This window comes from Acomys minous (genome assembly GCF_964271855.1).
Source record: "Acomys minous genome assembly, chromosome: 19".
In the NCBI taxonomy this organism is placed as follows: domain Eukaryota; kingdom Metazoa; phylum Chordata; class Mammalia; order Rodentia; family Muridae; genus Acomys; species Acomys minous.
The window spans coordinates 35,326,903-35,354,717 of NC_140499.1; the positions used below are offsets into that span (position 1 = coordinate 35,326,903).

At 40.8% G+C, this 27,815-nt stretch overlaps 3 protein-coding genes across 6 annotated transcripts in view; all 3 read left to right on the top strand.

Annotated features, from left to right (window-relative positions):
• EIF2A (eukaryotic translation initiation factor 2A) overlaps window positions 1-4,686 on the top strand; it is a 32,659-nt gene extending 27,973 nt beyond the window's left edge. For all 3 annotated transcript variants that reach the window (XM_084768352.1, XM_084768353.1, XM_084768354.1), the window contains 3 exons: window positions 2,337-2,453; window positions 3,556-3,621; window positions 4,314-4,686. In XM_084768352.1, the coding sequence (XP_084624478.1) occupies window positions 2,337-2,453; window positions 3,556-3,621; window positions 4,314-4,379 (249 nt within the window). In that variant the 3' untranslated portion in view covers window positions 4,380-4,686. The remainder of the gene's footprint in view (window positions 1-2,336; window positions 2,454-3,555; window positions 3,622-4,313) is intronic.
• Window positions 4,687-11,130: 6,444 nt separating this feature from the next.
• Window positions 11,131-27,786, top strand: SELENOT (selenoprotein T). Of its 2 annotated transcripts, XR_014776640.1 has the most exons (7): window positions 11,131-11,468; window positions 19,972-20,082; window positions 20,500-20,626; window positions 22,713-22,800; window positions 24,757-24,910; window positions 25,302-25,874; window positions 25,907-27,786. XR_014776640.1 is itself a non-coding variant. In XM_084768371.1 (6 exons), the coding sequence occupies exons 1-5, from the start codon at window positions 11,332-11,334 to the stop codon at window positions 24,879-24,881; spliced, it is 588 nt and encodes a 195-aa protein (XP_084624497.1). In that variant the 5' UTR covers window positions 11,131-11,331; the 3' UTR covers window positions 24,882-24,910; window positions 25,302-27,786. The 2 variants fall into 2 exon arrangements, 1 of the variants encoding a protein (XP_084624497.1); XM_084768371.1 differs by having other exon boundaries at window positions 25,302-27,786.
• On the top strand, window positions 11,475-18,513 carry LOC311589749 (uncharacterized protein). The gene is made up of 2 exons (XM_084768372.1): window positions 11,475-11,932; window positions 18,063-18,513. The coding sequence occupies exon 1, from the start codon at window positions 11,580-11,582 to the stop codon at window positions 11,892-11,894; it is 315 nt and encodes a 104-aa protein (XP_084624498.1). The 5' UTR covers window positions 11,475-11,579; the 3' UTR covers window positions 11,895-11,932; window positions 18,063-18,513.
• Window positions 27,787-27,815: the final 29 nt, after the last annotated feature.

Below are 27,815 nucleotides of genomic sequence, written 5' to 3' on the forward strand. Positions count from 1 at the left end.
GACTCACCAGGAGAATCGTTCCTCAGAACTGATATCCTTAAGGTTTCATTATTGTGCTCTTTAATATCCTTTCCCTCTTACTTAGGCTAGTTGGGTTGTAAGAGAGGTTGGCTTGTTTAATAAGTTCATAATAAAAAATAATTATTAAAAAAATTGAGCTTACTGTACTCTTCAAGAGCATTCCCCCAATGACATGAAAACCTTCTCTAAAGCCCACCTCCTAAAGGCTCCACTGTCTCTTAGTAGCACTACTTGGAAACCAAGCTTTTAACATGTGAATCGAAAGTGTTGGATTAAAAAAAGAAAGAAAGTCTAAAGACACTAGAGCTGGGCTGGAGAGATGGCTCAGAGCTTAAGAGCACTGGCTGCTCTTCCAAAGGTCCTGAGTTCAATTCCCAGCAACCACACAGTGGCTCACGACCATCTGTAATGAGATCTGGTGCCCTCTTCTGGAGTACAGGTGTACCAGCAGGCAGAGTACGGTATACATAATAAATCTTTTTTTAAGAAAAAGAAAAGAAAGAAGCTAGAGCTGACCTTGAAACCTGAGCGTTCACTGGGATTCTGTAGTATGTTTCTTACTGTAGTCTCTTGATGGAACTGTAGAGTGGAGTGTCTCTTTTTCTTGAGGCATATGTTTATTATGCCAGGCATGCTGGGGTGCACCTCTAATCCCAGCAGGCAGAGGCAGGCCAATTTCTGTGAGTTCAAGGCCAGCCTGGTCTACAAAGTAAGTCCAGAACAGCCAGGGCTACACAAAGAAACTCTGTCTTGAAAAATAATCAGAAATAAGAAAAACCTAAAAATACTAAGTAATCAGAATGGAAGTTGTGTAAAAATTTTTGTTTACATACTTAAACAAAAAACACTTATATACTTATAATAATTGACATAAATTACAGTGTTTTATGGTTCATTGATTCATGGTGACAGTGTGTTCAGCTCCACTGGGAATATCTAGTTGGTGAAGTCAGGGTAACCATCTTGTAGAGATTTAGGCAGAGCAGGTATCTTACTCTATTTAGACTACTGGGTCCATATACCTTCCTTAGTATGGATAGTTTCTAATCAATAGAAGCTCTTGCCCACAGTTCTAATGGCTGTAGTCTCTCAAGGTGTGGGTAGACTCACTCTTTGGAGGAGGAAGTAAAGCTTCCTAAGAGTATTTACTGAATGATGTTGGAGCACTCATGACCGAATTATTTTGGGTGGTGGCAGTCTGTGGGTGTGTGTAGCTTTCAAGAGCCACCTTCCAACCTTGCTGAGCATGGTCTCCTTGTTTCTGCCACTGTGCTGTGTACTCTAGGCTAGCTAGCACATGCCTAGGATTCGGGGTGTGACTCTTCTGTCTTCTGTCTCCTTGTCAAATGTATCTGGCTTTCTAAGTGGGTTCTGAAGATTGACCTTGTCTGAGCAAGCACACATAGGTAGAGGGGTATTTGATGACAGGGTTTTCCTGGGGAGATGTAGCACACACATCTCCTCACCCCAGAAAACAGAACCCACAATAGCCCAAAGTAACAATTGTACCAAAGCCCACGTTGCTCAAGCAGTAAGTTTCTACTGGGGTACTAACAGGACTATGGGTGAAGGGTACACGTATGAGGAGCAGGATGACTCAAAACGCTGCTACAGTCCTGCGAAGCCTGCCTCGAACAACCTGGCTCTCTGCACAGCCAGCAGACCGCTCCACCCTCTAACATCTCTCTCTAGGTGGCTTTCTAGAATCTTTCCCCTAGCAGTTGTTTACTCCTTTTAGAAGGCTGGGAGGGGCCCCGCCTTCAACTTTGTGCTTTTCTAAATCTGTGGCCCTTGGTTTCCTTCCTCCCCTCCTGGAAGGCTGTAGGAGGAAAATGTACTTCAGTAAGGTCAGAGGGCAACCTAAGGGGTTAGCTCTTATTCCACCTTATGGGTCTTTGGGATAAACTTCAGGCTGTCAGAATTGGCAACAAGCATCTTTACTACTACCCCATCTCACTGGTCCAGTTATGTTATTTGAAAGGTTAGAGTTGCATTATCTTCTTCTAAAGTTTGAAGTGTGAAAAAAAAAAATCATTGCTCCTTTTTCAGCTAGTATATTTCATCTCTAGGTAAGTGTCAGATTCAATAGTCCATATTCCAGTTTGATCCCTGACCACACAGTGGGAGGAAAGGACCCACTCCTGCAGGGTGTCCTCTGACCTCCACGCATGTGCCCTTGCAGGAGTCAGCTCTCTCCCGCGTGAGCCCTGGGGATTGAATTTTGGTTGTCAGGCTTGGCAACAAGCTCCTTTACCTACTGAGCTGTCTCATATACACAGAGAGTAAATAAATGTTCATATTTGTTTTTCCTTTAGGAAGCAAGAAGTGAGTTAGCTCCTACTCCTGCCCCACAGAGTGCACCACGGAACACTGTTGCCCAGTCCGCTTCTGGTGATCCTGAAGTAGACAAAAAAATTAAGAATCTAAAGAAGGTGAGACCCTTGAGTGGAAAACAGGCTTCAGAGGCTTTTACATGAGAATTCCATAATTAATAGTGGAGTTCAGGTACTTAAAACAGGGATTTAAAAGTTGGTAACAATTCTCATTGTTACTTTGGTTCTATAAAATGTAATTTAGGCGAGAATCTCAGTTCAGCTCCATCACAGATACTTCAGTGACTGAAGCAGCTTATATTGTGAATGTGAAGTAACCAGGGATAATTGCCGTCTGTGTGGGGAAGGCAGGTTTGTTGTCACTGCTGCAGGAGTAGCTCCATCCCCAGCCCTGAACACTCAACCTCCGCATTTCACTGGAGTATTTGAAATATTTTCAATTCAAATATTCATTGAAATTATTTTAAATAAAAAATAATACTTTATTCCAGTTTTTAAAACAAACACACAAAAATGGAGCTTATGGAGTATGGGGCAGCCCAGAGGATGGGGCTTCTCTTAAATCCAGAGATGTTGTCCTGTCACAGTGGAATGTTGAAATAGATGCTGAAATCTGTCTTGTACTGGTGTCCATACCCATATACTTAGACATCAGTGAAAACCTTACTATGCAAACCTGACAACCCAAGTCTCATCCCAAAACTCGGTGTTCCCTGCTCTCCACGTGTATACCACAGCCTAGGTGCCTACACACATGCCCACACAGAGAATAATTAAACAAACAGAAAACTTGAAAAACTTGTTTTGCCCAATCCCATATTTTTTTAAACTATTTTTTTTTTTAGATTTCTGTATTTACTATGTATACCATGTTCTGTCTGCACGTACACATGTATGCCAAAAGAGGTCTCGTCAGATCTCATTATAGATGGTTATGAGCCACCATGTGGTTGCTAGGAATTGAACTTAGGACCTTTGGAAGAACAGCCAGTGCTCCTAACCTCTGGCTGTTTCTCCAGCCCTACAATCCCATATTTTTAACATGTAATTTTATAGTTATATTTAACTTTTTAAAAGATCTTTATCCTAATATTTTAACAAATCATTTTTGAAAGAATTGTAATATGGTTGTTGTTAATACATAATTTACATGAGAAAGTAACTTTTTCTTCCTTCTCCTTCCCCTTATTTGATTTCACAGAAACTGAAAGCAATAGAGCAGCTGAAAGAGCAGGCAGCTGCTGGGAAACAGCTAGAAAAAAATCAGGTAAAAATCCACTTGGGGTTGGGTAGTGGTGGCGCACAACTTTAATCCCAGCACTCAGGAGGCAGAGGCAGGTGGATCTTGTGTGTTCGAGATCAGCCTGCTCTACAAAGTGAGTCCAGGACAGGCAAGGCTACACACAGAAAAACCTTGTATTGAAAGACCAAAAAAAAAAAAAAAAAAAATCCAAAAATCCATTTGGGCTCAGTCACTAGCACCCTCTCTTGTTTAGTATAAGCAGTTGTTCAGTCAGCAAAAAAACAACACAGAACTGAAAAACTTGTCTGGGAAACTATTTGCCAAATTCTTTTTAATACTTTTTAAAACTCTATGAAATGCTCTTCATGCTTTCTCTATGATGGGGAAGATTGGCCGTAGATTATGGTGGTTGATAAGAGTTTCCTCCTGTGTGCTGCACTGTCCTGCTTGCCTTTTCCCTCCTCTTCTTCTCAGTGCTTTTAAGCCCGAGGTGATGCAGGAAATGTTGCACTGGAAGCGACAGTCAGACAGCTCTGTGCATTGCCCCATAATTCAGAGCAGAAACAGTAGAGTTGCTTTCTAATCTGCTTCCCAGTGGGTCTGACAAAGTGTAAGAATAGTCATTCCACCTCTAAATTTTATCCTTTATACTGCTTTTGTTACAGATTCAGTAATTATTTTTTGTCCAATAACTTTATTGTCTGAAATGTTTCTAGTTGGAGAAAATTCAGAAAGAGACAGCCCTTCTCCAAGAACTTGAAGATTTGGAATTGGGAATTTGAAGATTCACAGAAAGCAAATTTATTGTGAGCAAACAGTATAAGCAAGCCTGTTAATCCCATGGTGTTCATGGAATGGCCACATGCTCACCTTTGACATCAGTCTGTATTTTTAACCATTTATCCTAGGTTGCATTTGTGTGATTATTTAATGATGTCTATTAAATTGACTTTTACATCTGCATCCTATATCATGTCTATGCGATAGAGAGATGATTTTTTTTTTCCAGATAAGCTTAATGAATTGACATTTGTTTTTAAATAGATAACAGTACTTCCTATATAAACAAATAAAGACATTTTAAATTTGTTTTTTGCCTTCAAGTTGTCAGTTAAGAAGTTCTAGATAACTGGGCATAGTGGTAGACACCTTTAATCCCAGCACTCAGAAGGCAGAGGCAGTTGGATCTCTGTAAGTTCAAGGCCAGCCTGGTCTATGAAGTAGTCCAGGACAGCCAGTGCTACGCAGAGAAACCCTGCCTCAAAAAACAAAAACAAAGGGAGTTCTTTACTATAAATGTACAAGATGTATTATTCTTATAAAACTATGAAGTAGATGTTTTAGTGAGAATTTTTGGTTTCTTTAAAAACATAGAAATGGCCAGGCATAGTGGTACACTCCTTTATAATCTCAGCACTCAGGGAGGCAGAGGCAGGTGGATCACTGTGAGTTTGAGGCAAGTCCAGGACAGCCAAGGCTACACAGAGAAATCCTGTTTCCAAAAAACCAAAACAGGACAACAACAAAAATCACCAAAAAAAAGCAATACATTAAAACATAGAAATGTAGGGCAATATGTTTTTGTTTTAATCCTGGGTGTGTGGAATAAGGGGCTGCTTTGGATTGCCCACAGCAGCCGACTGAGGTTTGCCTTGTGCTTTAGCAGGAGGTGTGATTTTTACCAGCTAAAGATAATTTACCTTTGGAATTCTGGAGACTCTTGAGAGGGTATAAATTCTAGAGTCCTGAGAGGGCATGTGATGGCTGCTGCCTCACCTGTTGCTGGTTGCTGGATTGCTGGTTACTTGTTGGAGATCAAATTTGCCCCAAGAAACTCAACATCCCTAATCAGCAGGAAGTAGTCTAATGAAACTGAGCCCCCTTTCCCATCTAACCTTCTTTCTCTCCTACTCAGTGTTGGTGGGTTGGAAGGGACAGGGGTATGTGGAGAAGTAGAAAAAAGAATTCAATAGAGTAGCCAAAACTCTGGCTACAAGATGTTACTATAATGTCTATTTTATAAATGAAGAAACGCGTAAGTCCAGAAAATTAAGATACCTATTGGGGCTTGAAAGATGGCTGCTTGGTTAAGGACACTGGCTGCTCTTCCAGAGGATCCAGGTTTGAGTCCCAGCACCTACGTGTGTCCATGTCTCTAAGTCCAGCCCTAGGACACCTGACACCCTCTTCTGGCCTCCATAGGCACCAGGCATGCAAAAGAAATATCCATACACTTAAAATTAAAAATAAATACTGAAGAAAGAAAGCTCCCAGTGTGAGGAAATGGAGTTGAACTCAAGTAGTCAGCCTCCAGAGCCAATATGCTAGGTTCTGTGGAACACTGACGGTGTCCTGACTGTTGGAGCATAAAATGCATTTGGTTTTACTTTCATTAACACTGCCAAATAACTCTGGCAATTTGCTCTTTCACTACTGAAGTTCTTCACTTTTATCAGTGTTGACTGTAACAAGGCCTTTGATTTTACCAAATTTAGAAAGGAAAAATGATTTTTTTAATTACTGTTACATCATCTTTTTATGTGCTTATGTGTTTTGCCAAATTTGTCAGTTCATATTTTAGTGGATTGTTTTTCCTTTATTTTTCTATTTGATTTTTCCAAAGATTTTTGTTGGTAGTAGGCTTTTTTGCTTTGTTTTGTTTTTTGTTTTAACACTTGTCTATTGGATTTAGGTGGATGTATGAGGGCAAACTGTGAGAGTCAGCTCTCTTCTATCATGTAGTTCTGGGAATCAAACTCGGGTCAGCAGCCTTGCCAGCAAGCATCCTTACCCACTGAGCCATGTTGACCATTTCAAATATTTCTTGGTTTCATCTAGGCATGCCAGAGAATTATACCTCCCTGAACTACGACTTATCAATTCTGGATAAGTGATTTGCTACAGCTAGTCAAATCTTAGGACTGAGGTGTGTATTTATAAGCAAAAGCATTTCTGTGCCAGTGATTTTTTTTTTAGTTTTATTGTTTATTTTTTAATTTAAAACAATTTTTAAATTTAAATATATTTTGATCTTATTCTTTCCCACCTAAGTCCTTCCAGAGCCTCTCCCTCTCCTTACCCACCCAACTTTTTTATTTCTCAAAAACAAAACAAAACCAATTCAACAACAAACTTTACAAAACCAAGAAAATAAAACAAACCCCCAAAAGAAAACAAAACACCAAACTGTAACCAAATAAAAGCAAGCAAGTAAGCAAGCGCACACACACACACACACAGAGCCTGGTCTGTTATGTGTTAGCTACTGAACATGAGACCTGTCCATTGGTAAAAACAGATTTTTCCCACTCCCAGCAGATATAAATGGTAGGTCTGGTGTTAATCTTTACTCCAGTGCCTGGGTTTTCATTCATTTGTTGATTTTTTTAAAAATATAAGATAAATAAAAAATTATCATATTGAAGTTGGACAAGATAAACCAACAGGTCATCCTAGGAAAAGGCACAAGAATAACAGACTCACTCAGGAATCCCCAACAACACTAAATAGGAAGCCATCACATACATGAAAAGGACAGTTGCAGACCCAGGCAGGCCGTGTGCATGCTGCTTCTGAGTTCACAGGCGCTCTGCTCATGGAGATGTAGAGGGCTTTCTTGATGTCCTCCATTCCCCTTACCGTTCCTCCTACACACTCTAACCTCCGTGACTTCCCTAGGGTTCCTGAGCTCTGAGGGGAGGGATTTGATTGCCACAGACCGGTCTCGGTCGGGTATGGGTCCTTGGGAATGAGAGTTCTCGAAGTGTCGGTGAACAAACGGGAATGACAAACAGACCAACCCAGGGGAAAGTTTAAGTCTGAGTGTATTTTGCAGGCAAGCAAGCTAGATTTCTATACACATTTTGAAATGGGGAGTGTTTTTGTGGTTACATTTTTTTTCATTCAAGGAAGTCAGCGAAGCAATTCAGGCATACAAGGTTCAAAATACAGGATGCAAAGTAACAACGTTATCATGGAGCTTGAGTCACCATTGTTAAGTCATTAGCTTGGTATCAATAAGCATGTGCTCTCTTTACCAAAGGTCAGTGTTCTCTCAGTATGCCAAACATCTGTGTGCCAAGACAGTTTTTTCTTAGTTCTACTTTTTGTCTGGAGTCACTATCTGGGGCTTTCTTAAACACTTTATTTGTAAGTCATAATGTAAACTATTAACTGGAGAGTAATTCTTAGCCATGTTTGTTTTAACAAGTGGAGCTGAACTTGGTGGTAAATTCACCTGAATGGCCCTTGGCTGCAGTCTCAAGTTAGGGTGTTCCCTAGCAACACAGTCATGTTTGAAAAGTTCTGATATGAAAGTAGGTTAGGAGAAAAAAACAAAGACTATTCCAACACAAACGAGTAAGAAAAAAAGGGGGGCTGCAATCAGTTACTCCTGGCAGGAACATCAGACCCTTTCCAGGAGGCTCTCCCTGGGCAGGGGTCGTCGCCTTGGGTTGTGCAGTAACATTTGTCACACAGACTCCACTTATACCTGTTATATGTTAACCTTGAGTAGTACAGATAATAATCCCCTCAACTATTCCCATATTGTGGCAGGTATCCTATACCCTGCCCTAATCTCATGCCATCTGCTTCTAATAATTTCTATTGAGCTATCTCTCGCCCTTCCCTAATCCCAAATACTTGTTAATTATTATCATCTGGGCCAAATCTTCATCCACACTGGCCATGTGCTTCTTCTCCACTTAACCCATCATGCCAGCTTCCTTCCTCCTGTTCTTCTCTCCTGGTATCTTTCCCAAAAGCCCCCAAACCTTAGTCATGCCTATCCCATTTGCCCTGCACAAGTGTGATGGCTTTTTATTGGTCAAACAAGAATAAGCTTAGGCAAGGTGCAAACAATTTGGGGTAGGTGAGTCTGCTCATTTGGGCAGCAACCAGACCAACCTCTAACAGGAACCTCAGAGTTAGGAATGGAGATGTGCTGGGGGTGGTGGAAGGCCTTCACTTGAGTGAGGAAATCAAGATGTTCCATCAGCACCTGCTTAGTTTGTCCCACAGGAATGGGGGATTTGAGTGAAGAGAGCCCACAACAGAAGGTCTGCTACAGAGCTGGGGACTTGAAGAATGGAGAAAGGGGTGACGATCTGCAGTTAGTTTACCTGCTTCACGGGCAGGAGTAGCCTGTTGGTTTCCAGGCAGTGTCTGCTGGAACTGGGTGCTGGCACAAACAAGGACCTTGAGAAAGGAGGTTTGGAGGGGAGGAACTGTGTGATCCACGGGAGATGAGGCCCAAGGTGAACGGAGTCTGCAGCAGTGTTCTGCTGCAGAACAGGCAGTGAGACTGGGAGCTTGGACTTAAAGGAGCAGACGGAAGGTGAACACCTGTAATTAGCCTACCTACTTCCATGCCCAGCATAAATATTTTAAAGTTTGTTTTATAGGTCTATTATTCACTGTACAGACAGATAGTCCTTGACTTACAATGGTTTAATTTTGAAGGGTTTCTTTTTTTAAACCTTGTAAGCGTGTTGATTTATAAATCGTTATAAATACACTTTCAACTTACTTTGTTTTGGACTTAGTTTCTTACAGGAATCTAACCCATTTTTAATGTAGTTACAGAATTCTAGGTCATTTTTTTTTCTGTTCTTCATTTACACTGGAACATATCAGCGACCCTGTGGTGTATCTAATGTCATATGTTTTCTGCTTCTTTCAATATTGAGTTTTCACTATGCTTTTTTTTTTTCATTGTCCAGTTACTTCAGTGAATATAGTGAGATGTTAGATACAAATAATGGCTGGTTCCACTGATATTTGTGAGTGGACCAAGAAGGCGGTACATTGGAAGCAACATCACTCATCACTCATTTGCACTTACAACCGTGTAAATTCAAATTGGTGGAAGACCTTTCTGTTGGATGTGTCTTGGGTTGAATGAATTCCCACAATATCCGTTGCTGAAACTCAGTCTCTAATAGGACAGCATTTGGAAGTGGAAAGTTTTGGGAGGTGAATAGTGCTCAATGAAATCATGAAGGCAGGGATCTCTTTATAAGATTAGGATTCTGACAAGAGACAGTAGACAGCATACATACCAACACACACACACACACACACACACACACACACACACACATTTTAAGAAGCCTTAATTGAACACTTTTTTTTTTTACCCCCTGCTAAAGAAAAGTAGTATTTGAACTGGGTGTGGTGGTGCACATCTGTAATCCCAGCACTCAGAGAGACAGAGGCAAGAGGCTCTCTGTGAGTTCAAAGCCAGCCTGGTCTACAAATGGAGTCCAGGACAGCCACAGCTACACAGAGAAACCCTGTCTCAAAAAAGCAAACAACAACAACAACAATAGTACTCATAAGTCCCAAGAGATGTTTCATAGAAAGTCTGCAATGGGGGATAGGAAGTACATATGGTGTATTCTTGTGTTATGATATGACTCTAAAACTGCTGTAAAAACAAAACAAAATATTAGCTGGGAGTGGTGGTCCAGGCATTTAATCCTACCACTCAGGATGCAGAGACAGACAGATCTCTGTTTCAGGCTACCTTGGTCTACATAGAGAGTTCGAGGATAGCCAGGACTACATATTGAGACCCTGTCTTAAACAAACAAACAAGCAATCAAGCAAATGAACCCTAATATTTAAACATCAGTGCCAAAATAAGAAAACGGGTCAAGAAGACGCTTTGATGATAAAGTGATCTGAGTTTGGGTCCTTAGCATCTACATAAAAAGCTGAGTGCTCACTAAGTCCTAAGCTCTCCTTGTTTGTGCTGGTGAGATGGCTCAGGGGGTAAAGGCACTTGCTGTCAAACCTGACAATCTGTGTGCAATTTTCAGAAGTTATATGGTAGCAGGAGAGAAACTGTCTTCATAGGTTGTTTCCTGACCTCCACACCTGCCCAGAGCACATAACTACACACACACCATAAATAAATATGAAAATTAAAAAGCCAGCCATAGTGAAATATGCCTTTAATTATGAGGCATTCAGGAGGAAAAGACAGGTGGATCTCTGTGAGTTTGAGGCCAGCCTGGTCCAGACAGTAAGTTCCAGGACTGCCAGAGCTACATAGAGAGATTGCCTCAGAGGAAAAAAAGCTGGACACTGTAATCCCATCACTTGGGAGCAGAAGCAGGAAAGTCTCAAGTTTGGGGACAGTCTGGGCTACATAGAGAGATCCAGGACTACTTGTCCCAATAGTAAAAATCTGTGAAAAAGACCAATCCATCCAAACCCAAATCATTTAAGTTGAAGAAACAATAGGAGAAAAGGACTTTCTTAGGAGATAATTGAGGATACTTTTGTGTTCCCAACCACATCCTCATTTTTAAACAGCTGAGAATGTATTTGTGATAATTCAGATATTCAAGGCTATAGTTGGCTACATAGAAGCCAGTCTGTACTATATGACAACGTCTTTAAAACAAAAAGAGAGATGTCGAACTCATGCCTGCCAAGAGCAACAATTACGGGCCCCTTTAACATCCCACCAGCAAAATCTCTCCCTCTCTCCCTCGTACCCTTCGCATTCTTTGCACACATCCAAGATGGTGGTGGAACAAGCTGGCGAAACAGGCCAGCTCTCCTTCCCAGAATGGGCGCAGACCCCGGCTGCGCAGGCGCATTCCGGCTTCCCTCGTCGACCTTGGCGGAGCGCGCCTGCGCAGTGGGGAGCAGTTCGTGGCTAGGTTTTGGGCTGGCTGCAGTCTCGGTCTGAAGGCGGCCGGAGCGGCTGTCTCGGTTAAGATGAGGCTCCTGCTGCTCTTCCTGGTGGCGGCGTCGGCGGTGGTCCGCAGCGAGGCCTCGGCCAACCTGGGCGGCGTGCCCAGCAAGAGGTTAAAGATGCAGTACGCCACGGGGCCGCTGCTCAAGTTCCAGATCTGGTGAGTACCTGCGCCGACCCCGGCCGCCCGGCCCGGGCTGCGAGCTACCCGAGGCCCCGGCTTCGCGGCCTAGCTTTGCTGCTCGGGAGAGCGGCGCCGGCGCCCTTCCGCATGGACGGTCCCGAGTCTGGGCGCTTCGCCTGGCCGCCGCCGCCGCCGCCGCCTTCCGGGCGCTGTCCCCCTCCCCCCGGCCCTCGGCTCTCACTGGTGTTCCTGACCGGGGCTGCGGCGGCCGACGACGAGGGTGGCCGAGCGGCGGGGCTCCGCGTCACTGTGCGCCGGTGGCCGGGCCGGGCCGTGCGGCAGCGCGGTGAGGACGCGAGGTGGAGCCAGCCGCTCCTACAAGCCGCGGCTCGCCTGGCTCTCCGCGGCTCCCGCACGCCTCCTGGGCGGCTCTCCACTTTTAAGGGTCTTGTGCATTCATAGGAAAAGGAAGGGAACCGGTCAGTTTTCGACGCCGCTTGGTAATTGACTTTGTTGTTGAGGACTAGCTGAGCATTTAGAACCAGGACAGGGATCCATTTTACTGAGGCGACAGGGCTTGGGGAAGATTTGAAAAGCTTTGGTTTAAAAAAAAAAAACAAAACACGTCAAAAGGCTGGAGACAGTGAAGCCTCAAACGATGGTGTTTTCTCTGGGATGCCAGAACAGTAATCCTTTTTAGAATCTGGATACTTTGCAGTGTTGTTATTGTCCAGAATTCATCTAAAGCCGACTTTTCAAAACGTGTGCCATTTAATCTTAAGTTTAGATTTTTACTTAATTATTTTGCTTAATCACTGAAGAGAAAACAAAAATTATTTCTAAAAAAATGTGGTGTTTAAACCAGAGAATCAGAAAGTAAACGGCAAGGCCTTAATTTTAGTAACTTTCTAATTACAAACAAAACTCAACTGCTACCTTTACTATATAAGCCTGGCATTTATGACAGCACGGTCGCTGATTTCTACTGACCTACACCCACAGCACCTCATACTTTTTTTTTTTTTTAAAGGAAAGTAGTAGCTACGTAACCAGCTGACAAAGGTAGTTAATGATTAAGTATGATTGTTGGGATTTAACTAGGCTTTAAAACGCTGGAGTTTTCAACACATGTACTATTTCAATATCTACTGTCCTATCTGCCTTTTCTAAGCACTTTTGTTTGCATTGGAATTCTTCAGTGTATATATATGTATATACATGCACACACACACTCGCACACGCTTTTATTTTTCCCACTTGCCGGTGCCCGTGGAGAAATCACAGGACAGCTTTCAGGAGTTGGTTCTCTCCTTCCACCATGTTAGGGATTGAGTTCAGGTCCAGTTTTCAAATCTCTCTCACGCAGCATTTATTTGGACTCTTGTTACAGTTTTACTGTGTGCATTTTCCTTAAGGTTTCCGAAAGAACAAACTCGTTTAAAACCTCACAATTGCTTTCAATGCTTACTACCGTATTTTTTTGTACATTAGGCACAGACTTGTTTAAAATGTCAAATAAGTGTGTTTTGCAGTTATCCTCAGCCCATTGTTGTTTTAGAATATATACCCCAGGAATAGCTGTATTATCACACCCTATCAAGTTGCTAATTTAGATTGGTGCTATTCCCTAGAGGTTAATCTACTCATAATAAAGGGAGCAGTAGGCTTCTGGTTTTGACAATCTTAAACACCTACTTGCAAGTTTGGGAAGGGAGAAGAAACAATATAATTGAATATAAACACCTGAAAACAAAACAAAACAAAACCCTTAACTTTAAGTGCTCTAAAGCTCATTTTCCTTTTTTCTTTCTTTCTTTCTTTCTTTTTTTTTTTTTTTAGCAACAGTACTAAAAAAGTTCATTACAGTTGATTTTTGTGGTTTATATTTATTGTAAGTGCTTTTTCTTAAATAGTCATAGCTCAGCTTACCCACCTACGAGCAGTTGCAACACAATACATAATGGCATGGGATTTGAAAGAGATGGAGCTGTGGCCAAGTTCTGCGTTCTTGTGCCTTTCCAACTGTTCATTCAGAATCTGCTGTGTCAGTAGCTAAAGATTTCACAGTGTGTGAAACATGGTCACCCAGGAAACTCCCCCCCCCCCCAAATTTTGTTCTCTGTACATGAACTCTTGTTTTTGTTTTTTTTTGTTTTTTGTTTGTTTGTTTGTTTGTTTGTTTTGGTTTTTTTGGTTTTTGTTTTTTTCAAAACAAGGTTTCTCTGTCTAACAGCTCTGGCTGTCCTAGAACTCTCTCTGTAGACCAGGCTGGCCCCTCCCAAGTGCTGGGATTAAAGGCATGTACCACCACCGCCCGGCTTTTTAACCCTTGGTTTATTATGTTAGTTGACTGAACAGTAGAATTGGGTCCTTTTGGTGTCATGGATTTCATACTGAGTATCTGGGTGTTTACACTGAATGCTGAAAAGACAGTCCTCTAGTCAGACCTGTGCTCAGCCCTGCCTCGCCTTCCTTCCTCTGACTGACAATATGCGTTGTGGAACATATTGGCTAATGGACACTTGATATTTACACAACTTAAATATTTATGCACTTACTCTTTCTTTCTAAGTGTGTTTTGTTGTTTTTATAGGCAAGAACAAACTAGCACATAAAATTGTAATTCTACTAAGTGCTTTAAGGGAAAGCTTTGATGCTAGGAGAGTCCCAGTCTGGGATCAGGAAGATTTCCTTAAAGAAATGTACTTGGACGTGAGGGGGAAGGAAGGGGACAGGGAGAGGGAGGGGAAAGGGGCAGGAGGCTTGTCATTTCTTTTCAGGACCTTAGGAGGCCCATCTTGTTTTTGAGACAAGGTCTCATACTTGGGACCTGGCACACAAACTTGGCTTTTTTGTTTTTGTTAGTGCTAGGGATTGAACTCAGGTCCTTTTGCCTGCTTGGCAAGCACTTTCAAAATTGAGCCATCTCCTTTGCCCTTGAGCAGAGATCTGATAGTGAGACTTGTTTCTGTAGGGCTTCATAGACAGTGGCCTTATTGAAGAAATTACACTTTACGTGAGAAGGCCAAGACTAATATTGACTCTAAAGAGTGGGTAGCATAGACCCTTGAGGTTTCGGCGAGCATCAGAAAGCTAGGGTTGTTGTGGAGAGGAGGAGAATGGAAGGAAATACTGAGAAGAGAGGGGGCTTTTTAGAGTTGTCCAGCTGAGAGGTGATGAAAAAACAGTAATGGAAATACAAAGAGGTTTGAGGGATCTTTAAGAGGCTGGTAATTTAGCAGCTCAAGGTGGTGAATTATAGTTGGCCACATCTGTGGACTTAGCCAATCTCAGATTGAAATATCTGAAAGATGGCAGGGTATGTGTGTGTTGGTGGTCGTGTGGTATGTGTGTTGCACTATACTGGCAGTCTCCAAACAGTAGAATGAATACACAACTATTGTGTTGAGTGTTAAAAGTAATCTACAGATTACTTCAGGCACACAGGAAGTGAGTGTAGGGTCTATGCAAATGATGAGCCTTTTTGCATTAAATCTAGCTGAGCACCTGCCACTGAGAAATCTTGCACTTAGTCACAGTCATTGTTAGTGTTTGGTGAATTTCTGTGGTTTCAGAATTTGATAGAAGCTATAACTAAAGCTTTCTTAAACATTTTCAGGCCAGTTGTGATGACACACACCTACTATCCCAATGTGAAGGCAAGTGAAGACAGCCCAGGCAACTTAGTGAGACCCTGTCTCCACAGAGAAAAAGACAGGGTTGTTCTGAACCACAGTGCTTTCCTAGCATAGTAGTTTAATGTTCTAGGTAATTTTGGCAGGTGGAAGAAAATGAGAAGCAGGGGGTAAAGACTCCTGTAGTGGTTGTTGTAAGAATGAAAACAAAACCTGGTGGTTTGTTCTGTGTCCTGGTCTGACAGTGTTTGCTTTCAGAGGCCAGAGAACTCCTTTTGTTAAGCTTAGCATCTGTGTCACTCACAGGCAGGCTCTTCCTTGGGTGGTCTTTGATTTTGACTAGTTCATTTGCAAGGTGATTGTATGGTCTGTGTGGAGTTACCTTCCTGTTGTGACTTTACTTCTCAGTTCACTCTTAACGTTCAGTTACTCTAGTGCACGTATCTATGTCTGTTACTGCCAGTTTTGCTAATAAAGAGTAGAGGATAGAGATGATTTCATAACCTAAGAAAAGAGTGCTAGAAGGTTATATATAAAACAGTGAAATTACAGCTACATTTTCACATTTACATGTGTTTGAGTTATGCACTGCATTGTGGACTTCGCTTATGTGTTACCTTATAATTGTTCCCCAGAGTTTGCTGTGTATTTGTCTCTCTCAAATTGTATTGTAAATGCCTTCAGGAGACTAAGAAATGTAATCATTTTTTTAAAATTTTTTTATTATTAATTTATTCTTGTTACATCTCAATGGTTATCCCATCCCTTGTATCCTCCCATTCCTCCCTCCCATTTTCCTCTTACTCCCCTCCCCTATGACTGTGACCGAGGGGGACTTCCTCCCCCTGTATATGCTCATAGGGTATCAAGTCTCTTCTTGGTAGCCTGCTATCCTTCCTCTGAGTGCCACCAGGTCTCCCCATCCAGGGGACATGGTCAAATATGGGGCACCAGAGTTCTTGTGAAAGTCATACCCCACTCTCCACTCAACTGTGGAGAATGTACGAAATGTAATCATTTAAAGTACTGTTGATATGTCTCTAGTAATGATGATACTCGTTTTTCTACATACCCTGTGTCACTTTTACAAGCTTATCTTCAAAATACAGGGAGAGTTGGGTAGTCCAGGTATTCTCATTAGAGCAGAGTGAATGCTTTGTCAGAAGAAGTTAATGGACTTACACTGTTGATAGTTTGCGAGCCTATTTCCTGACTCCATCCATTGATACATATTTAGCAGCCTTCCCATAGAACTGCTGCATTAAAACATTTTTTACTTCATTTTATGCATGGGGCTATGATCCATGTATGGAGGTCCAGAGAACAGTCTTAGAGAGTTGGTTATCTTCACCATGGGTTGTAGTGATTAAGCACAGGTCATCAGGCTTTCATGGCAAACACTTTTTACTTGTTGAGCGATCTTACTGGCTCATAACATTTTTTTATGTCCACCAGTCTCTCTATCTGGAAATCTTTGGCTTTATTGTGTAGAGGAATGTTAATTTAGATCATGGCTGTTCTGGCAAGAAATCACATCCAAAAGTCTTCTAGATCTGTGTGATCTGGCTGTAATACAAACACACCTTTAATCCAGGAGACAAATGCAAACAGATCTGAGTTTAAGGCCAGCCTGGTATAGATCAGGTTGCAGGTATAGAATAGCTTAGGTCCAGGCATGGTGGTACACACCTTTAATCCCAAACAATGAAGGTAAAGTTACTTTGTAGAAGAAAGCACCCATGTTTGAAAGTGATGTCTAATTGAGTGGCAGAAAAGGTGACGAATCAGAGATTTGACAGAATGGGATACGCCCCACTCTGACGTGAAGAGAGAGGAAAGGGAAGCTACTTGAGAGGCAGTAGAGACAGAACAGGCGGTTTTTACCAGGACAGTAATAGATGGGTTGCAGAGAGAGAACTCAGGTGAAGACAGAACGAACCAGAAAATGAGAAGCCAGAAGACTAGTGCAGATTGCCGAGTTAGTTTGAGGCTAAGCAGAGCAATTCAGAGGTCGAGAGAAAAGCCAGATTGAGTAAGTCAGCTGGGAGAAGAGTTTGAGTCAGAATAGCTAAGTTGAACCAGCCAGCCCAGCGTTTAGGAAGAACAAGCAAGGATGAGCTTATTAAGCAGTAAGTCTCAGGCTGAAAACGTTCTCGGCCTAGGCTAGAAGCTTCCAGGACTAGGCCTAGGGTAGCAGAAGGAGGCAGTAAGCCTCCCAGACAACAATTGAGCCAGGAGAATAAAAGTTACCTTTACATTATTGTCCTTTGAAGAAACTGGCATTCCTTTGTTGATGGGCTCACACAGTTTGGTTTCCAATCTGGTTCTGTCCTGTTAAAGCCTTATGACGATGAACAAACCAACTCACCTTTCTGGGACTGCTCAAGTCTAAAGCAGGGGAGGCAAAACTCCACAGGCTTGCCTCATATTAGAGCCTGCTTCTTTGATCGGTTTCCATGGGAATTCAAAAGAGAAATAAGAATTGAAAAGCGGAGGCTGTATTTTGCCTTCTTTCTTTTCTTTTTTAAAAGATTTATTTATTATTATGTATACAGTGCTCTGCTTAAATGTACACCTGCATACCAGAAGAGGGCATTATATCACATTAAAGATGGTTGTGAGCCACCATGTGGCTGCTGGAAATTGAACTCAGGACCTTTGGAAGAGCAGACAGTGCTCTTAACCTCTGAGTCGTCTCTCCAGCCCTTTATTTTATTTTTTAAAGATTTATTTATTTATTATTATGTATACAGTGTCCTGCTTGCATGTACACCTGCAGATGCACACCAGAAGAGGGCACCAGATCTCATTATAGATGATAGTGAGCCACCATGTGGTTGTTGGGAATTGAACTCAGGACCTTTCAAAGAGCAGACAGACAGTCCAGCCTTCGCCCAGTTTCTTGTCTTACCTGTAGTTAAAATTTCATTTGTTACATTCTGCATTTACCTCAGTGTTGCTTTAGCTTAAAGCATACATGTTTGCTTTAACACAGGCACCTGTGCCATGTGGGTCAGGCTTGGCCGCAACTACCTTTGCCTGCTGAGTCATCTTGCCCAGGTTGGTATTGACCCTGTTCAGGTCCTGTACTTTACTCTTTGGAAGTAATCCAATTCACAAAGCCATACATATCAAAACAGTGAGTTCACAGGAGCTGTTATAATAATGAGTATAAAGGGAAGACTGCTAAGGAACGAGCAAGCATATGATGACATCAGGGTCATGGGATGAGCTATATGTGGGATGGCAGAAAGTAGTGGACAGGCAACAAATCGGGCTTACCTCCCAGCTGGCAGATTAGACTTTAACTGTCCTGTTGGAAGGCTTAGCCTGAACCAAATGGAATAACCAGAGCACTTAATAAATAGTTGACTCAGGGTGTGGACCAGCATGAATTTGTATGAAATTTTTTTTTTTTTTTTGGTTTTGTGTGTGTGTGTGTGTGTGTGTGTGTGTGTGTGTGTGTGTTAATGATTTCGGGAACAGAGTTAAGCAAATCAAAGGTTTCTTGAAAACATAAGATGACAAGAAATGGAGCATGTGTTGGCTATAATAGTGTTTTGGGAAATGACTGTAGAATTTAGTATTAGGAAAGATTTCATTGGAGAATAAGCAAACTTGAAAAGTTTTTATAACATTTTATGGTTATTTATGTAGACTAAATACTTGTGTCTGTAAAACATATTAAAACTGATTGTTAAAATCATGGTCCTTGAGTAAATCAAACTATGTCAAAACTCATGAACTGTTACCTTAGTGTAGACTAGGCTCTGGGAGCTCCAAAAAACAGTAAGAGGTGGTTCTGGTCTTGAGTGACAGTGTATTTGGGGAGAATTCATGAACACAGTGGAATTGGAAACAGGAATTCTAGAAAAGTCTTTAGACTGTGCTATCTCAACTCTACCAGCTTAGTTGCCTAACCAGATACCAACCATTTCACTTCTCTTTCCTCTACCATGCCTGCTAACTATAACCAAACATCTACTTATGCTAAACTCAGACCTGTTACAAGTCCTTATGGCCTCCAAACTAAAGGTTAAAACTTGGCCAGGCTAAGGAGTGTGACTCGGGGGAGAAGGGAGGAAGAGAGGACAGAGGGCAGAATCTCAGGCCTTTACATTTAGGAAAAAATAATGTGACTTCTCCCTACCCTTTTCTTCTACTCCCTCGGTTCTGTTTTTCACAGTCCAGAGGCTACCTCCTACTTACAGGAGATGCAGCCCCTGGCCATCCCCACCATGGTGCAGAGTGCTTGCCTAGCAGAGGGCAGCCTGGAGTGTCTCTAGAACTGAATATGGGTTTTTTACAAAGTTATTCTCTATTAAGTAACATTTGATACCAGAGTCTTTGGAGGAAGTACAGTCAAAATCTTTCAATAGGACTGAGAAGAGAAAAATACATTTTATTGGAGAAATACAGGTGTGAATCAGAAAAACTGTAAGGGAAGCCTTCTCAGGTTTTCGGATTCCCTGTTTGGTCTCTCACAGTCCCTGCTGTGTATTTGGGTCCAAGTCACTTACAGAACTCTTGAGCACACGTCCAGGGTGCTGTGTAAGCAGTTCCAAAGGGCTTCTGCCACTTGCATTTCAATCAATATTTTCTGTACTCTTTACAAAGGATCAATTGATGTGAGACTTCATTATGCAGACATACATAAATTGGTGTTTGCTCTTGTCTAGCCCAAAGCTATGAAATGTAGTGTTATAACTGGCTGGTTTATCTGCTAGGGACATAATTATATGAAATTTATAAAATATATATCTGTAAAAATATATCCCTGTATCTATTGTCTGGGTTTAGTCATTAATTGTGATGGACTCTGAGAAAATGTCTTAATCTGACTTTATTTGACTTTTAAGTCTAGATACATCCACAACAGTTGATGGGAAACTTTTTTTTTCCAGCGTTTCCTGAGGGTACAGGCGGGTGTTTGAGGAGTACATGCGGGTTATTAGCCAGCGGTATCCAGACATCCGCATTGAAGGAGAGAATTATCTCCCTCAACCAATTTATAGGTGAGTGAATTTCTGTGATTTGAATACACACTTAGAACTTACATGTTTTGTAAATACGTTCAGTCACCTTTGTTGGGTTCTTGTAATTTCTTGTTTATAATAATACACAGAATACTACTTCATAGATAACAATGGGATGATGTTTTTTCTTTTTTTAAGATCTGTTATGTAATTTATGTTTGGGAATTAGGCTAAGATTGAACAAAGGCTGTTGCACCTTCTAAGCATCCATTTTCATAATTGAACCACACCCTATGCCTCCCAAATTTCCTAGAAAAATCACTGATAGTAAATTTAATGTAATTAATAACTTAGCTTTTATATCCAGAAAATGTCTTCTCATAAACATTAACAATTAAATTTTAAAATAGATAAGAAATTGTGTTTTTGATTAACTTGTTTCTTTTCTTTTGATAGGCACATAGCATCTTTCCTGTCAATCTTCAAACTAGTATTAATAGGCTTAATAATTGTTGGCAAGGATCCTTTTGCTTTTTTCGGCATGCAAGCTCCTAGCATCTGGCAGTGGGGCCAAGAAAATAAGGTATGTGGCTTTGGTGACTGTGGGCTTTTAGGTTGTAGCGAGTGTGTGTGTGTGTGTGTGTGTGTGTGTGTGTGTGTGTGTGTGTGTGTGTAAAAGAGAGAGAGACAATGGAGTGTGTATGTCCTTGGAAGAGTGAGTGAGTGTGTGTGTGGTTGTTGTGATTGTGTCATCACTATTAGATTAGATTGACCTGTCCATGTGTTCTGTTTCAACTTGCACCGTTTGTGTGTCTGGGAAAGCCTTGTACTGTCCTTTGCTTCAGCATAGAGTTGCTGAATACCTTTCAGGGCAATTGTGATACCCTTTTGGTTTACTAGGATAGGGCTGTCTCTCTAGTAAAACCTAGGCTCATAATAACTTAGTACCTGATTTTGATTATAACTTAGATCAAATCATATCTAGCAGAGCTTTTATATGTAATGTCAGCTTTTTATGCCAAATAATGTTGTTGTTGTTGTTGTTGTTGTTGTTGTTGTTGTTGTTGTTGTAGTAGTAGTAGTAGTTGTAGTGGGTATGAGTTTCCATTAATTTGTTCTTATAAAAACTCTTTTCTTAGTATTTATCCTTTGACTTCTCTGTTCATGGAGGTTTATTTAAGAAAGTGCGACCAATCAAAGAATCACTGCAAAGATTCAGTGTGAATACAGTTGGAAATTAAGCACTATTTTTTCATCTGTAGAATTTTGAAGCCCACATTTTAGACCACTGTCTGTCTGTCTATCTATCTCATTTTTGGGGGGTGGAGGACAGTTTTGTTAGCATTCAAAAGAGAAACAAGCTATAAAACCTCAGCAGCTGCCTGGAGGAGAGAAGGAAAAGGCCATGTCATTTAAGCTGGTGTGGAAGTCAGACCCGTGGTTAGTGAGCAGCAATATGGTAGAGGGGGAAGCTTTAGAGAAAGGAAGGCCAAAGTGTTAAGGAAAACATGCGCAGGATCGAGGAAGAAGAAAAAGGCGTTCTGCCTTTGTACTCTTAGGCTTGTCTTAGTTACTCAGCCAGGTGGGCAGGCTTATTGCCTACATGGCTGCAGCCTGTAACCTGCTGCCAGTTAGTCTTGTCTTTTCACTTAAAATCTGTTTTTTCCCAGTCATTTGCCATCATTGGAAATGGGTCTAATATTATTTCTCTCCTGAATGCAAGTGTTTTAGATACTTCCCTTATGAAGCAAAGTATCTTTAACAGATTCCTATATGGTTCTTCTCGAACAGGCATTGTTGACATAGACATCTTTAGGTGTCTCTAGGAAAAATGTGTCTGTACCTCATTGTTAAGCACATGTGGGTTTGCAGATCAGTGCTTAGTGTATTCTGTGCTGTGCTTACTTGAGTGTATATAGCACACTCTGTCTATTGCATTGGCTTCTATAGGAATAGTTGCCATTCTTGGTTGGCCATGGAAGAGCCAAAAGAGTTAAGGATAGAGCTTTTATGACAATGGCTTCTGTGTTCCTGTAAAAAGGTGTGACATCAAATACCACCTGGCTTAAATAGAATAGGCAGGCAAGCCCTTTCTCTTATGGACATTTACTTTTACTTTCTGAACAATGTGTTATGAATTTACATCTTCACCATATTCAACTTTTTACTATACTAAGATGAAGTGCTTCTTTTTGTTCTCCTTTTGAAGAAGGTAGATTTGCCTTCGAAGGGTGAATGCATGTGCTTCTATGTGCTGGGGCACTCTGAGCGTACAGGTGGTTTTAAAATGAGTTTTTAAAAAGCCCTTAAATAGTTTGTATGTAATAGACAAAGTTGCCAGTGATTGCATCACTATTCTCTTGAGAATACAGACATTTTGCATTATCAGATTGGTAAAGCAAACCATTCTTAAGTTGGCATTTTAAAAATTTCTCTTCAGTTACTGGATATTTTAGAAATTCTATATATAATGTGAACACTGTGTGTATGTTCTTTCACTGGTAAAGAACTGTGAACTTTTGATGTGTAGATGATATCCGAACCTGTGAGATACCAATTTATATGGACATTTTTAAAGTATATTAAAAGAAAATACTGTCAAATTAAGATTGAAACTGTATATCCACGCAAATGAACATGTCTCATGCTCTGTGCTGTCTGACTTCTAGGTTTACGCATGTATGATGGTTTTCTTCTTGAGCAACATGATTGAGAACCAGTGTATGTCAACAGGTGCATTTGAGATAACGTTAAATGGTAGGTTATGAGCAGTGTGCGTTTGTGACGACTTCTCCACGCCGAATAACAAATGCTGGGCTTTGTACTTTTCGTGAGAAAGTTCTTTGATGTTCATATAAAAGCGTTTATATGATAGGAATTGAAACCTCAAGAGAAGACTTATTGCTGCTACTTGAGGTTTTAGGGTTCCTGGACGACTTGGCTCCCATGTGTTAACTGTCTGGCTAATATTTTCAACTCCAGGGCTGTAAAATAAAACCTGTAGGGCGATTCTTGAGTGCATAGCTTTAGGGTGCTCTAGACCTGTTTTGAGTGCTTTACTTGAGAATCTTTTTAGTTTTTCAAGACAGGGTTTCTCTGTGTAACGTGGCTGCCCTGGACTTGCTATTTAGACCAGGCTGGCCTTGAATTCCCAGCAACCCACCTGCCTCTGCCTCCCAAGTGCTGGGATTAAAGGCGTGCACCACCATGCCTGGCTTTACTTGGGAATCTTAAACAGCTTACTTCAAAATAAGCTCTTAGCTGCCTCCTTTGATTCCTGTGTGCTGCTTTGCTTTTCCTCTGGGATTCTTTGTTCATTTAATTGTTTCATCATTTGTTTGCCTAATTTCCCAGAAACCTAGGATTGTTCTCCACTCCATGGTTAAGGGATTACCAGATGCCCTCAGTTCTATCTCCTACATTGCTTATAAATCTACTTCTGCTAATCTTCACTGCTGGCATCCTAGTCTGTGTTACATGACCTCATGGTTCTCCGAACAGTAGGCTGGCAAATACACCTTTAATGATAATTTAAGACGATGTCTCTGTGTGACAGCCCTGGCTGTCTTGGGATTTGCTTTGTAGATGAGTCTGGACTTAAACTTATAGAGATCTACCTGCCTCTGCCTTCTGTGTTATGGGATTAAATGATGAAAATAATACATGAAATTCAGATTTCTGTGTTTATAACAAAACATTGGAGTTTCATCAAGGAGCACTTCAAAGAAATTTATTCTCTATTTATACAGATATACCTTAATGCCATCCTTGTTTTTGCTTTTTGGTCTATAAAGCCTAAGCTATTTGCTGTCTGGCTTCTTAGAGAAAAGCTTTCCTATATCTGCTTTATCCCAAAGTTAACGTGTTTTTGTTGTTTCTGGTGTCTCGAGGATCTCTGTGTCATAGCCCCCACTGACCTAAAACTCTCTGTCCTCTTCCCACTCCCTCAAATGCTGGACCTGTGGGCACGTGCCCCGTGCTGGCTACAGTTACTTGCTTAATGAAGACTTCCTTGTTTCACTTGAGTGTTTAAAAGTCCTTAAGCAAGTTTTTTTTCAAGATAAATGTCAATGTATTCAGTGTGAGCAAAGGTCCTGCAAAATCTGATTTGGGGTTAGCTGACCGTAGTCCTGTGTTTCATATCCTGTTGCCTGTCTGATAGTTTTATTCAATACAACTATGCCCAATGTATTCGCATTGCTGCCTTGGGCTTGCTGTGTGAGTTGAATGCGACAGACACTCTTCTCTAGGCAAAATGTTTACTTCTTGGCTTTTTGCAGTTTTTTGACCCCAATTTAAATATGTATGCATCCTCTGTCTCTCTCGTATATCATCCCTTGCATGTCTTGTGCAGGCCTGCACTCCTTTCCACTTCCACAAACCTTGACTCTAGCTTAGTGACCTCTCTTTTTCTTTCTAGATCTAGTTTAGCTGATGTCCTTCCTTGACCAGTCAACAGGAGAGGCTAGTCTTTGTGCTCCTTGTAGCACTGTAGCACTCTGGTTTTAATCCCAGTATCATTTTGTAGTGATTTTGTAATGCCCTTGTTTCTTTGCTGCAGCAAAAACTTCTTAAGAGGGAGAAGCAGCACACTGTTGTATCCCTAATTGTGTATGAAACTCAATAAATATTTGTGGGTGTGATGTCTGTTGTGGAATCATCTTTAATGATTTAATGTGTTGGGCGTGGGGTTCTGGCTGTTTATTTTTGCAGACGTGCCGGTGTGGTCTAAGCTGGAGTCTGGTCATCTTCCTTCCATGCAGCAGCTCGTTCAGATTCTTGACAATGAAATGAAACTCAATGTGCACATGGATTCAATCCCACACCATCGGTCATAGCCCTACCTATCAGCACTGAAAACTCTTCTGTAAGTAGTTTAAACGTACACAGGCTGTTCATGTGTTGCCATTCATTCTTAGCACAAACGCTAGGTTATGCTGCATATATCATCATTTAGATTTCCAACTTAAAGTCAAGCAGATGGCTGGCTGTATCCTGCAGATTCTGAACTCCTTGTAGCCAGAACTGATGTGCTTTATCACATAGCTTCTCCTTACTTTCAAATAATAGTTCCTAAGTATGCGCACCATTGTTAACATATTTAAAGTAGAAAATTTATGAGCAAATGTATAAATGTGAAGAGGCTTGGCTAGCTTTTGCTTAGTAGTACCAATGTCTGGTCCTTTCTGATCAGTGGGTTAGCTTCCCAAGAGTTTTGACTACTGAAATAAAAATGTTTTTTTTCCCATTTGTTTCAGACACTAAGGGATTTTGCAAGAGCAGCGTGACTGACACTATGAAGGCCTGTACTGAAGACAGCAAGCTGTTAGTACAGACCGGATGTTCTTGGCAGGCTCGTTGTACCTCTTGGAAAACCTCAGTGCAAGACAGTTTTCCATGCTGGCACATGCTGAATTCTGCACACACATGGAGTGCAGTGATACTGTGCAGTGTCCCCGAGCCCACTGTTGATAGTTTCGTCTTCTTGACATAGCATTATTACTTGTAACTCTTTTCCTGGTGGTGTTTGAGAAAGTACAGAATTGAGTTACAACTTAAATTTTTTTCAAGATGTGTGTTAAGTCTGTTGTGCTTTTATATGAATTTTCATTTTTAAAAAATAGTTTAACATCAGTTTTCTTGGGTAAACACCTGAAGTTCCCAAATAATTTTTAAAGAGTTTACAGATAGCTCTAATTTGGCCATGTTTAATATATAGTTTTCAAAACATTGCAGATTGTAAACAGTGAATTATACAGGATTAGGGGAGGGAATCCAGTATCCAGAGTACTCTACCAAGTGTGTACCAAGTGTGTGGTGTGTGTTTGTGTGTATATTGTGTGTGAGAGAGAGAGAGAGAGAGAGAGAGAGAGAGAGAGAGAGAGAGAGAGAGATTGAGATTGAGAGGTTGAGATTATCAGGAACAACAAAACCAACTGCTTTTGAAATCCTATTGTGTAGTTCAGATGTCTTGCCTTGACCAGTCTAATGAATTGATTAATGGGCCTTTACACTAAACTAATAAAAAAAAACCTGAGCAGATGTAAGTTAAATGGGAAAATTCACTGCTTGGTGTATATGCTAACATTATTTTTAATAACCATCTGCCTAATTTTTTTTGACTTACAGATAATTTCATAACATATTTTAGATTTACACACAAGTAATGAGCTAATTTACTGTTTTTAGAACAGTTGAAACTCACCTCACTAAAGAAAAATTCAGTGAAACCTCTTTACAAAGTATGTATTATGTAAACGGAGATCATTTGACTAGCAATTAAATTGTCTTAACATCGTATATCAGAATTTTATTGTATTAGAAAGACAACATTTAAAATATTTTAATGTTTTCATACTGTTCCAGAGTTCTAAAAGGAAACAGAGTTGATAAAGACAATAAGAATGATTTAGCAGAAATAGAACTATAATTTTGAGTAGCAGTACCTAAGCTGTGGTAACAGACAGGGATTAAGAGGACGAGCCAAATGTAACCCTGGGTTTATGAGCAGAAGTTGAGAGCTTAAGGGAAGGAACTGCAGTGGGTGGCTACTAACTCTTAGATGTTAGGAGCAGCTTGACTGCAGGACGTACATGAAATGCATTCAGACAGTGCATCTTAGTGTGACAGCCTAAAGTGGACGCTGCTGTGATCTTCAGGACAGCAGGAAGATTACTGAAGTGATTATTGAAGGAAACTATGCACTATCACCCTTTTGATTAGGGTTGCAGCACTGCTAGCCCAGGCTCTTCTGGGGATAGGCATTGTCATTTAAACTGAAGGCTCCGTATATATGTACATATTGACTAGATCTTACAACCTGCTAATATGGTTGCCTACCACTTCAGACTCCACATCCCGCAATGTGTAACATCAGGGGGGTTTTCTACAAGTAATGGACATTCCATTTGTGACACAGCTAGCTTTATGGCACATAGACATTCAGAATTTGTGACGTGGATGTTCATGTGTACTCGGCAGGTCAGACTATGAAGAACCTAATGTCAAATCCAACTTTCTCCATGTTTGCCTTAGGTTGAATAATTTGTCTCCTAGTTAATAGCTTACTGGCTTAGACATCTAGTAACATTCAGCTGTTTTATCCACACTCATCTCCATTTTATTTTATGCTTAGTCATATTTAAATCCAGAATTTAAATAGTCTTCTAGACAAATAAATGAGATGCATGAATATAAAAATATATAAGGAAGAGGAGAAAGTAAACTATTTATAACTATTATATTACTAACAATTCAAAATTTATTAGTTGTTTATAAATTGTATAGTTACAGAATGTCTGCTCTATTAATCAGAAGATCGTGGACTTGTCAACAGGCTGGCTAATTATATTGGAGTTTTCAACACAGTTGCCATTGTGGAAGGTTTCGCATTAATTTAAAACTTGGTAAAACATGGCTTTAACCCTCAGTGTGGAAAGGTACAAAAACACACGTTTTAGAATGTGAGTGGCATTGGTTATGGCACCAGCCTAAGAGCTGGGAAATGTGATGAGATCCAGTGATGGTTGATTCCTAACTTGAAAGGTTTATTAGTTGGAATTTTGATTGACTGGCGCATTCTATCATTGTCATAACTTAAAATAATTCAGTTAAACTTTTTTTAAACATGATTTGATATTCTAGGGCTTTTCTTTTTTAAAAAATGAGAAGCAGGTAAAGAATTGTAAAGATTTGGGACTTCTTTGTGGCATTGTGAAAATAAATAAGCCAATGTGAAAGAGACCCTGCTTTGTATGATTAATTCTGTACTA

Excerpts from the sequence above, each read along its gene's own strand:
- LOC311589749 (XM_084768372.1), top strand. The coding sequence starts at position 11,580 with ATGGACGGTCCCGAGTCTGGGCGCTTCGCCTGGCCGCCGCCGCCGCCG.